Source organism: Lissotriton vulgaris, chromosome 5 (assembly GCF_964263255.1).
Source record: "Lissotriton vulgaris chromosome 5, aLisVul1.2, whole genome shotgun sequence".
Lineage (NCBI taxonomy): Eukaryota > Metazoa > Chordata > Amphibia > Caudata > Salamandridae > Lissotriton > Lissotriton vulgaris.
This window is the reverse complement of record NC_141693.1, coordinates 987,082,619-987,095,158: the sequence shown is the minus strand read 5'-3', so window position 1 is coordinate 987,095,158 and position 12,540 is coordinate 987,082,619. Positions and strand designations below refer to the sequence as shown.

Below are 12,540 nucleotides of genomic sequence, written 5' to 3'. Positions count from 1 at the left end.
CATTTTTGTTTATATTGGTGAGCACCTGGCACCTTCCTGCCAAAAAAGGTTTTACAAAAAATCATGAAAAACTAAGAATTGAAAAGCTCAAAGGCTGGCTGCAAATACCAGACCTATTTGGCTTTGCTAATGCTTGTTTGGATTGACATGGTTTCAGAAACATTCCATTAGTATGAATATTTTGCATATATGCTAGGGACCTTAAGACTGGCACAGTCTGGAAATACTGCATGTTTCTGAGGGGTAACACCCATCATTGCCATCCACCCTACACTGTATACACCTTACCTAAAAGTTAACGAACACGCTATGCTTATTTCGCTGCCAATAGAACATGCTTCTGTTCTTGCCCTTCCCCCACCCACGGCAGAGGAGTCTGTTTCGATGCAGACATTTAAATGGTAAGCTAGATGACTTACATTCACCTTGATTAGAGCCAATATTCTACTTTCTGCCTCTGACTTGTAGTCCACAAACACCTGATTCAAGAGCTTTTGTTACTACAATTCTCAACAAAGTGACCTGAATGAATAAGCTGGTTTAACAAAAAGGGTTAACCCTGTGTCCCTCAGAACCTGGGTGTGGGTGATTAAACAAAACGTGATTCTGTCGGGTGGCTGGACAAATTACTTTGAGTAAGGCTATGTTAGCTCATAAACGATTGAAGAGAATGATAATAAATTACATTCAGATACACCTCTCAGAGAACAGACTTAGTTCAAGGTTTTTATGTATGAAAAAATCAACATTGTATTGTACTGGAATTACTGCATTCCAATTCAAATTCAATAACATTTAAAAACATGTGAGCAAGTGACTGTTGGTGAACATAGTGAATAGTGAAACAAACTGAGTGACACTTATTTACAAATCTATACAGTATTGTACAATACTCTTGCATTGATCTCAAGGTGTCCTTCTCCTCAGATTGGCATTGTGGGCAGAACGGGTGCAGGAAAATCATCCCTCACAAACTGTCTCTTCCGTATAATCGAGGCGTCTGGTGGCAAGATGGTGATTGATGGAATAGACATCTCAACTATTGGGCTGCACGATCTGAGGCAACGATTGACCATAATCCCACAGGTGGGACTTAATGTTAATTAATGATGCTGACGGCATAAAAATATTACAAGAAATTGGAAAAGCCAGTCCCCAAATATTGTCCGTAAATGCATCTGAAGCAACTCATCACTGCACCCTTCCAGTAGTTCAATTTGTAGGACTGTCTTCCCACATCCCTAACATTCCAGTTGACAGGATGTTTGTGTTCATAGATTTAGTGCTACAAACTATACTTTCAGGATGAAAAAAAGACAATGTCAGCCTGTTTTAGTCATGTTAATAGGTATAACCTTTAATTTGTTTTGCATAGCACCTATTCACAACGTTTGCTTAAATTTCACTTAGATCTAAAGGCAAAGTCAGTTTCTAGCTTCACAGAAATAGGAAAGGAGTGAATGTTACTATTGCAAATATCTGCAAATTCTAGATTTCCAAAAGTATGGTTCAATCACAAGTTTAGGGTCTGGGGTGGGTGTCTGTGCAGATATACCTCAGAGAAAGGTTTGGGTCTATTACTGTATCCCATGCATGTACTTTAGCACCCTGGAAACACACGCAAAGTAAGTGCTGAGGATTAAGTGGCTTTCAAGGGTGAGAATAGACACTCCCATATGTACTGAAGATGTAAGGTAAGTGGTCTATCCACGAGCAAAAATATGTTCTCTTAAAAAAAATGATAAATGTGATAAATTTACAAATACACATATTTGACACTGTACTTCTGCATTTTTACTCATATGAATACTTGTGGATGTACATCTGACTTAGATTTCCAAGAGTGCTCCAGAGATGATTTGTGAATCTAAATGAAATCAAAAAAATTGCTTTAAATGTAGAATAAATGTAGAACTGGTTCAATTGTGTTCTAGTTTTCCCCCAATAATTCACTCTCAATTTATAATCGGTGTAAAGTCATTTATCAGATTTAACATATTGATTGAGACAACTCCATTCTGAACTTTTATGGACGACCTCTGATGTAAACAAAGGCCTTTCAATTATTATAGCAATCTAAATATAAGAGACAACCATATAATTTGCGGCATCCTTTGGTAGTCAGGAATTTATCGACTCCATATGATACCTTTGCACTACGAAGGGGCTTCAAACAATGTGTCAGCATGTTTAAAACAAATCAATAATAAATAGGTTATCATTGGAACTAAGAGTGCTCTATATTTCTCTTCAGTAAAAATGACAGCATCTTGCTACCACTTGTAATCTTTCTAGGATCCAGTGTTGTTTTCCGGTTCTTTGAGGATGAACTTGGATCCCTTCAATGCATACTCCGATGAAGCCATCTGGAGGGCCTTGGAGCTGGCCCATCTCAAACAGTTTGCTGAAGGTCTTCAAGAAAAGCTAAACCATGAAGTGAGCGAAGGTGGAGAGAACTTAAGGTACGGTAATCAATTCAAATGATCTTTATTTCGATCGTTAAGATCATAAAAGATGTACAAGTAAACAAGCATTAATTCATTAAAAAGAGAAATTTTTAAAAATAGATTCATCAATTTTAAAATTCGAGCAATCATGTTCACAGTTTCAAAATACATTTTTAGATTAGATTAAGAACTAATTGATCGTGCCGCATTGGAGTCCCTTATAATTCTTGCGCGTGTTCTCCACATTGCCGTCAAAAATTTCGCCATTACAAACACAGTTGGAGCTGTAAGGTCAGTTTTAAGCACTCTGTAGGCTGGGGCATAAGTTGGAAAGCCCAAGTTCCTTAAGTAGGGGACCAGCTAATAGCTCCTAATTTTACTGTAGGCTTTGCAGAACAAGACCACGTGTAGGTCACTTTCCAGCTTGTAATTGCACGCTGGGCAGTTGTCCGAGTCTTGGTTACCATCCCAGGTTTTGGTGAAGGACTTCAAAGGGAGAGAGCCGTATCTCCATTGGAGAAAGATCTTTCTTACGTACACTGGGGACATAGCGTCTAGGACATATTCAGGACTGTAAGAGTCTTTTACTTTAGTGAATATATCGGTTAGAGAACCTTTCCGAATTGAACTGATAGATCTTTGTAGCATAACGCCATAGAACAGTTTGGAAAGTTCTTTCCTCGGGAGCTTACAGACATTAGTTCAGGATTACGCCATAGCTCTGGGACTCCGAGGGTCATACACATGTCCCTAATGTACTTGAGCCATGGAATTTTAGTCACTTGTATTGATCTGAGGAGCTCCTGTAATTCGCTTCTGTAGTGGCCCAGATCCTGGCTGCTCCACAACCGCCTCCAGTAGGTCACGGGTTTGAGGCTCAGTTCTTCGGTAATTGGGCACAGTGCAAAGTCCATTCTCAAAGGGAGTAGGGGGGTACTCAGAGGAAGGGCCGCCAATTGTCTGATAAAATTGTTCTCTGCAACCTGTATAGTTTGTAGCGATGTGTGTCCCCATAGTTCAGCCCCATAGGTGATGCCTCCTCGTGCTTGGGCTTTATAAATGTGTATTGCAGGTGCCAGTGGATGAAGGGAGGATTTTTTAGCAATTCTTGTGATAGCACCGGCCCTCTGGATTAATTTTGTGGTTGCCTTTGTTTTGTGTGGCAACCAAGTTAAATTTTGATTGAGTGTTATGCCCAGATACTCAATCACTTGGACTCTCTCTAGGGGTGTAGATCCCAAGCGGGGATTTGGGCAGCTTTTAGGCTTGTGGCTCAGGATCATGAATTTAGTCTTCGAGGGGTTTATTTCTAATCCCCTTTCATTACAAAAATCCAAAAATCCGTCCAGAACCCTCTGAAGCCCCATTGGTGTTTTTGACAACAGCAGGGTGTCATCCGCGAACATGATCGCTGGCACCCTGCTGCTGTTCAATTGCGGCGCATCAATGTTAGGGATTCTGCACAAGTGCTCTATCACCCCGTTCGTAAATAGACAGAACAGGGTCGGCGCCAACACACAACCCTGCCTTACCCCGCGTTGGACAGGAAACCTATCTGTCAGCCTACCGCCCTTTCCATATCTTACACGGGCGTAGTTGTCTGTGTGTAGCCTGATGAGAATCTGGAGAATGTCTCCAGGGACACCCATATCCCCCAGTACCGCCCACAACTTGGCCCGAGGGACCAAGTCGAAGGCGGCACGGAGGTCCACGAAGACCGCATACAGTGACCCCCCTTCTAAATGTGCTGTCTTCCAATATAGGATAGTTAATCTGAGTATTTGATCCACTGTTGACACTCCCTTCCTAAATCCCGCTTGAAGAGGGCTTAAAATTTCAGTCTCTTCCATCTAGCATTGTAGCCTATCCAGGATTAGTCTTCCAAACAACTTTTGAGTTACATCAATGAGGCTGATCGGGCGATAGTTGGCGGAGAGCAGGGGCGACCCTTTTTTGTATATCGGGACCACCTCCGCTCCCAGCCAAGTATCCGGTAATTTCATTCCCCCCAGCACTGCATTGAATAAAACCATCAAGTAGGGTGCCCAGATCCCAGGTTCCTGTCTAAAAAGGTCACCTGGCACCCCATCTAGGCCCGGGGCTTTTCCGGAAGCTAGCCCCGCTATAGCCACCTTAATATCTTTTAAAGTGAAAGGGGCAGATGTATATGTGGTGATGCTGATAGATGTTGGTGTTACTAACTCATCGTTTTCAGGGGCATATAGTTGTTGGAAGTGATCCTGCCAAACATTGGCAGCAATGTTGGGTTCAATTGCAGGGGGAAGATCCCCGCTCCCATGGTTGATTATTCTCCAGAATCTACGGGAGTCCCTTTTAGCTAGGGACTCTGATAGATTCTCCCAGTGCTGTGTGTCCCACTCTATTTTAGCGTTAGCTATAAGTGATTTGTAGGCACTCCTTTTAAAGCAGATCTCCTCCCTAGCGCCTCCTTCTTTTATGGTGGAAAGGAGGTCTCATTTTGCCGAACGACAAGTGCTGTTGTACCAGGAGTTTTTGGTTTGTCCCTGTGCTCTTGGGCGGCCTGTGCTGAAAAGGTCAGCTTCGAGCTTCTTAATTAGATGAGTATGTACTTGAGCTAAATCCTCACTTCTATCTATTGCGGAGTCTAGATTCCACAGGTCAAAAGCCTCTTCAAGGATGGGAATAATCCCAGCATAGAGAGAGGCAAGCTTTTCTCCTCTGGAGGCAAGCTTTTCCCATTTTATCCGCCTCCTGTTGTTCTCTAAAAGGTGTCCTCCTTTCAATTTCTCCTCGCCTGTCACAGTCACCCAAGGGATGGTATACTCTAGTTCCAAGGCATTGTGGTCACTGTCATGCCTGGGTATTATTTTAAAGTCCACCACCCTTTTCCATGCCTGCAACTGTACCAGGAAGTAGTCTGTTCTGGATTGCCTCCCTGCTTTATCAAATGTACATTTGGACGGGATGTTGGACCTAGTGCGGCTGTTACAGGCTCTCAAACCATGGGTGAGATTTAAAGTGTTTATCTGTACGGCAAGGGATGTCCATGCTCTACGAGGGGGTGCTACAGTCTGAGGGACCTGCCAACTTGAATCCTCCTCTAGGGAGGGTCCATCAAGTAGACCAGGTAATGGCTCAAAGTGTGAATTGAAGTCCCCCCCCTATTAGGTAAGACATATCCGCAGAGATGGTTTCCAGAAGGGATGACAGAGCCTCTATGGTTTTGGAAGTGGACGCTATTTTGACTGGCCTTGAATAGATGTTTATAACCAGTAATTTTAAAGGACCCGGCCATTCAAGTAAGACGGCCAGTATATCTACCGAGTCTACTGGATATCTTGAGGCTCGGCATCCTATGTCCGAAGCCACCCAGGTTGCTAAGCCTCCAGAAGGTCTGCCTTTCCCACCCCAGACAGCGGGGATTGAAAATGTGTGAAAGCCCCCGAAGGAGGTCTCGTCCCTTGACCAGGTCTCTTGAAAGAGACAGACGCTTTTTGGTTGCGTTAGATCGGCCCATGTGTCCGAGTCTATTTTGTTGCTCAGGCCAGCCACATTCCAGGAAAGAATGTTTAGGGTTTGTGGGGCATTCTGGGTGTCAAATTGTTTGGCCGTGGGACTTATGTTTTCTAGCAGAGGAGGACTATCCATTTGCCCTTCGTCTTCCATTGGTGGATCATCTAGGCTAATTTCCCTTTTATGTAGGTCCTGGGATAGGTCCGAAGTCCCAGTAGTGGCTTTCTCCTGCCTGCAAATAAGGGGGGGATAATTGCCACATTCATACCCTGCAGATTGTGCTTGCGCCCCATTTATGGGGGCCAACTGTCAGTCCACCATTTCAAGGCAGTCATAATGACTGAATAGTGGTAGAAATGGTGGCTGGTGAAATCTCGGGGGCCATGGCTCCTCTCTATCAAATCCACCCCTTCCCATCCTTCTTCTCTGGACAGTTTCCCATCCATGGGGATCACTATATATGTTTGAGCGAAAGGGGGGTACTCGTGGTTGGTTAAAGGGAATTCTCCTCCTTCCCTGGTTACCCTCCCAGTTATCCTGTGAATTCTGATAATGTCCTCTGCTATGGGCATTAGTTGCATGATCATTAGGTGGGTAAAAAAACGAGAGAGGGACTGGGTGAATGTTACTCCCTTCATCTTCCAATGATGGACTACAGATGAATGAGACTGTTCTTGGTTCTCTAAAACTCACCAATAAGCAGTCACCACTGATTGTTTTAGGTCTCTTGCCTACCCATGAGACTCTTCTAACCATGCGAATATCGCTGGTCATGCCTCTAGGGAGGGGTCTGTGTGTTGAAAGCCAATTGATGACTTTATTTTTTAGAGACTCCCCTGTTTCATACGAGTCCGATTTTAATTTGGGTACCCCAACTAAGATAGCAGTATATGGAGCAACCTCAGGTGGGAGATTGACAGTGACTGTTCTCGGTGGTTTTACCTTTGAATGATTCGAATCGTGTGTATCTTGGTTGGTGATCAAGGGAGGTATGGGGGAACTCATGTGTTGTGAATTAGGCTGCGCATTATCATTGACTAAAGTTGGTCGCTGTTGCGTAGTGTGAGATTGTTTGGTGGGGCCAGAAGTCACTAGCGTTGCTGAGTTAGATTTTGATTTTGATGGTTGATTACTATGTAATTTGGTATTTTTGTCACCCGCTGTAGATGTTATTACTGCCTCGTTACCTTTTGCAGGTTTGGGAGGAACCGAGTTACTGTTATGTTTTGGGTCAATGTTGGGGAGCGTGGGGCGGGAAGCCCCCGGTTTCCAACAGTCCATAATCTGTAAGGCGGTTTTCTCGATTTTGATTAATCTCGCCTCCATTTTCATCAGGCGTGCTTCTAAAGGGCTTATAATTGACTTCAGAAGGTGACCTATGTCAGCTAACGTTATGTCCTCTTCTGGTGACTCAGAATTGTGTTCAATGGTGGGAGGCTGCTGGTCAGTGAGGGTGTCACTGGGCAGTTGCTGGGAGGGGTCAATCGCTATCACAGGTGAGGTTCTTTCCTGGTTAGTGTGGTCTGAGGTGGGTGTGTTATGTGTTTTCCCTATTTTTTCCTTTGCTTTTTTTGTCTTTCTTTCCTTAGTGCTCTGTTTCCCCGGTATCCTTTTTTGAATGGCACCCTCCCTTAACCCCCGATTTGTACTAGGTGTCCCTACTAAATTTGGGGTATCATTGGTTGTGGTCAATTCTTCCCTGAGTGAGGTGGGGCATTGGATGGTTAGATCAGTGTCCTCCCCCGTGTTTATTAGATTAGGTGGTTGGGTGATTTGCGTTAGAGGCAATGAGAGAAGACTCATGTCCTCTAAATCACTTATTGTTCCCTCAGAAAGATCTATACTAGTGGGTCGCTGTGCCCCACCACAGGCACCAAGTTGTGAAGTATCTATGATCCGCCTGTCTTCAGGAGTTTTTGCCATCGCTATAACACCCATCGATGACCTCCTGACCCACTCTATTTCCTGCGAGATTCGTCTTTCTAGGAGGGTAATATCGTCTATCAAGAGGGAACCTGCTTTCAGAAAGTAGTTGTCAATTGTACCTTGAGTTGGGGCTGTTGTTGTGGGGCCATTAGCTACCTGGTTGGCTTTGCTCCTGGTCTCCATTTTGCTCATAGTGGGCAATATGGCTCAGGGGCGACTAAGAAGAGGGCATGATATAATTTTAGCTGGGAGGTAGGTTTTGGGGTAATACCTGATGTAAATGGGGTGGCCCAGTCCGGTCTCTAACGTTCTCGAATGGCCTCAAACGGCCCGCTCTTTGCCCGGTCTTCGCCCCGTGCTGCGTCCCGCGCTGCGGGAGTCTAGAGCTAAGATATAGGGGGCGTGGTGGGCGGGGGGCGGGCCAGCAGGGAGAGCGGACCGGAAGCTGGCTGTCGGTCTCGCAGGGACTCCTGGTTGTTGGAGTCCCCGCACGCTCGCAGCCCCGCTGATGCCTCTCACCCGGTGCCGCCTTTCCTCGTCACTCCGTTGGTAAAGCTGCCCTGCGCCTAACAAGGCAATGTGGGCCGGGCTGATGCAGGGAACACCGCTGTACTCCTGTCCTTGCAGATAGTGCCTCCGTATGAAACGAACTGGTAACCCACAGGGAGAAAGGTGAGGAACGCTTTTGAAATCCTCAGGTGGGCGGGGGGCGGGCCAGCAGGGAGAGTGGACCGGAAGCTGGCTGTCGGTCTCGCAGGGACTCCTGGTTGTTGGAGTCCCCGCACGCTCGCAGCCCCGCTGATGCCTCTCACCCGGTGCCGCCTTTCCTCGTCACTCCGTTGGTAAAGCTGCCCTGCGCCTAACAAGGCGATGCGGCACCCACGAACCGGGTGCGGCGAGATGTGGGCCGGGCTGATGCAGGGAACACCGCTGTACTCCTGTCCTTGCAGATAGTGCCTCCGTAGGAAAAAAACTGGTAACCCACAGGGAGAAAGGTGAGGAACGCTTTTGAAATCCTCAGGTGGGCGGGGGGCGGGCCAGCAGGGAGAGCGGACCGGAAGCTGGCTGTCGGTCTCGCAGGGACTCCTGGTTGTTGGAGTCCCCGCACGCTCGCAGCCCCGCTGATGCCTCTCACCCGGTGCCGCCTTTCCTCGTCACTCCGTTGGTAAAGCTGCCCTGCACCTAACAAGACAATGCGGCACCCGCGGAGCGGGTGCGGCGAGATGTGGGCCGGGCTGATGCAGGGAACACCGCTGTACTCCTGTCCTTGCAGATAGTGCCTCCGTAGGAAACGAACTGGTAACCCACAGGGAGAAAGGTGAGGAACGCTTTTGAAATCCTCAGGTGGGCGGGGGGTGGGCCAGCAGGGAGAGCGGACCGGAAGCTGGCTGTCGGTCTTGCAGGGACTCCTGCTCCTGGTTGTTGGAGCCCCCGCACGCTCGCAGCCCCGCTGATGCCTCTCACCCGGTGCCGCCTTTCCTCGTCACTCCGTTGGTAAAGCTGCCCTGCGCCTAACAAGGCGATGCGGCACCCGCGAAGCAGGTGCGGCGAGATGTGGGCCGGGCTGATGCAGGGAACACCGCTGTACTCCTGTCCTTGCAGATAGTGCCTCCGTAGGAAACGAACTGGTAACCCACAGGGAGAAAGGTGAGGAACGCTTTTGAAATCCTCAGGTGGGCGGGGGGCGGGCCAGCAGGGAGAGCGGACCGGAAGCTGGCTGTCGGTCTCGCAGGGACTCCTGGTTGTTGGAGTCCCCGCACGCTCGCAGCCCCGCTGATGCCTCTCACCCGGTGCCGCCTTTCCTCGTCACTCCGTTGGTAAAGCTGCCCTGCGCCTAACAAGGCGATGCGGCACCTGCGAAGCGGGTTCCAGCGAGATGTGGGCCGGGCTGGTGCAGGGAACACCGCTGTACTCCTGTCCTTGCAGATAGTGCCTCCGTAGGAAACGAACTGGTAATCTTTCTAGGATCCAGTGTTGTTTTCCGGTTCTTTGAGGATGAACTTGGATCCCTTCAATGCATACTCCCATGAAGCCATCTGGAAGGCCTTTGAGCTGGCCCATCTCAAACAGTTTGCTGAAGGTCTTCAAGAAAAGCTAAACCATGAAGTGAGCGAAGGTGGAGAGAACTTAAGGTACGGTAATCAGGACAAAAGGTTGATAGGTGAGGATAAGGAAACAACAGGTGGGGGGCAAGAGAGAGCCTTGTACATAAAGAGACTGCTAGTGTAACACAATGTGTGGAGCCAAAAGATCCAACCAGTGGGTTTATGGGGGAACCCTAACAATGAAACACAGAATCAGAAACATAGTAGACAGGATTGTGCCGAAATCCACAAATGAAATTTCAGCTGCTTACAGAAATTGTGTCTATAGGATCTAGTTGCAGGCATAAGTTCTTGATATATACAGACTTTGAAAGCAAAGAATGTTTCAGTTGAATCCATTCGTATCGTGAATTCAAGTTTCAATATCGTTTACTGATTTCTGTTGCCATTTCTCTTTAAACTAGTAGAATTTACATTGATTTTCCCTTTGTGCTCATATAACTTAACATCTAAACTCCTGAGTTGCTTTTCAAGATTATGTTTTAGTAAATATGTGACAGGACATCAGGCCCAGAAGCAAGTAATGTCTTTGCTGTATACTTTTGCTGTTATTGTTTTCTGAAACAAAAGTTCTTGGTGGGCTTTAGAAGTTGTAGTTTATGTAGGGTATACATGTTATTAGCTCCCCAAGTTTAAAATGTATCTAGTCACATGTAGTCTCTGTGCAGTATGGCTTTTTCCCCCTAACATTTGTCATGATTTGCCACACCATATTGATGAGCATTACCAGCTCTTGAAACAATAACAGTGGGTTCACAGGATCTTGAAGGACCTGGACATTATTCTATTAAGTAATTCAATTTCTCAATCAATGATAAGGTTTCTCAAAGGGTCACAGTCCAATTAATTTTCTAAACCTATCAAAGCTCTGAGAGGTACACTCATTGTAAGGTTAATTTTCCTCTCCAAAACTAGCCTCAATGTTGTCAATGATCTTAAATTACAGAACATGAGTAAGCAGCCCTATTAACAAGGTTGATCTGATTGTCATTACAACAGGGTTAAGCTAAATGAGATGCACCATTATATAACTAATTAAATACTAACACCATATTATAATTATAGTTTATGATGCATTTAGCATGTTTCACATCTTAATTTAGTTTTGTGGATTTTAACACACTGAATACACCTTTTTCGTTGTCATTGTGAATGCCTGATTAAAGCATGCAACTGTGTCCCTTTTTATATCTCTTGAAAACTGTAAGATGGAAAAGTGACTGAAAAACATTGCATGCAGGGTCCTTGCCAACCAGGAACCTGCTGTGTCTGTTTCTAGATGGATATGCCCGGTCCTTTCTCCTCCTCCAAGTGTTTAAGATTGTTTGTGTGATATGCGTAGATCTAACAATCCTTTTTTTATTTATTTATCATCATCACGCAGTGTTGGCCAGAGGCAACTTCTCTGTCTAGCGCGAGCCTTGCTTCGGAAGTCCAAAATTCTAATCCTAGATGAGGCAACAGCTGCAGTGGATCTGGAAACAGACAATTTAATCCAGACTACTATCCGTAATGAGTTTGCAGACTGCACAGTTCTAACCATTGCACATCGACTCCACACAATCATGGACAGCAGCAGGTAAAGCACAAAACATAGCTTAACACTTTTTGCCATGCCTGGCACTCAAACAAAATTCATTTTCCACTATTCTTCTTTATCCTAACAATTTCTTAATCCTTCAAGAACCAATATGAACACAAAATAGAACCCTTCTGTAATCACACATAAAATGCCGTAGATTAATGCATTAACTAACCAAGAGTCAGAATATTTTGTTATATTTTGCCACTGTTAACAATCTTTATAAATAGGAAAAAAAGAATTTGATTAGACAGTGGTTCAATATGAAAGAGGTACAATGATTTAATCAGTGAAAGGTTTATTATATTAATATTTTAAGTACAAATGAATTGAAATTACTAAGTAAAATTGCAATAAACAGTTCACCAATCCGTAGTTCTGAGCCGTAACCATATATAGACTGGAAAATATATACAAATGTAACACAAAAAATCACAGTGATTTCTGATGTGACACGTTGTTGCATTGTTTCTTAATTGGCCCCCACACAATTGTCCTGATGAAGGCTACCCTGAATACATTTTAAGAGTCAAACCGTTGTTGAGATCTTCAAATATTAAGGCCAACCTCTTAATCCAATACCTTTTTGTGCACATAAATGTTTATTACTTACATAACAGGTAGTTGAGAACGACATCTCCGCTTGTGTTTTTATATTAATAACTGTGCAGCCTATTATATCTGGTCTTTCTATCTATTTATACAGGTACCCATAAAGTCAATTTGTATATCATAAGCAGTGAATGGGATTATTTGCACTGCATCTGGATTTCTTTTCTTCCTTTGGTGTATATCTCAGGATACAGTTCCTGATTTTCAGGATCTCCACATAGGATATTTCACATACAGTTACTCTAAAGCGGACTTTTTTTTGCATAGTCAATGCTATCTTGGTAAGCTAGTGCAGACTTGACCACTCTGAACCTACGCTAGAAACTACTGGTGTATGAGGTTTTCTCAGACATTAGACTGAGCAACATTTCAT

The 12,540-nt window shown here is 45.0% G+C and overlaps 1 protein-coding gene across 1 annotated transcript in view; it reads left to right on the top strand.

The window, feature by feature from the left end:
• Positions 1-12,540, top strand: part of ABCC2 (ATP binding cassette subfamily C member 2) — a 687,938-nt gene that overhangs the window by 672,095 nt on the left and 3,303 nt on the right. The window contains exons 29-31 of the mRNA XM_086922588.1: positions 928-1,086; positions 2,296-2,462; positions 11,358-11,552. Of these exons, the coding sequence (XP_086778714.1) occupies positions 928-1,086; positions 2,296-2,462; positions 11,358-11,552 (521 nt within the window). The remainder of the gene's footprint in view (positions 1-927; positions 1,087-2,295; positions 2,463-11,357; positions 11,553-12,540) is intronic.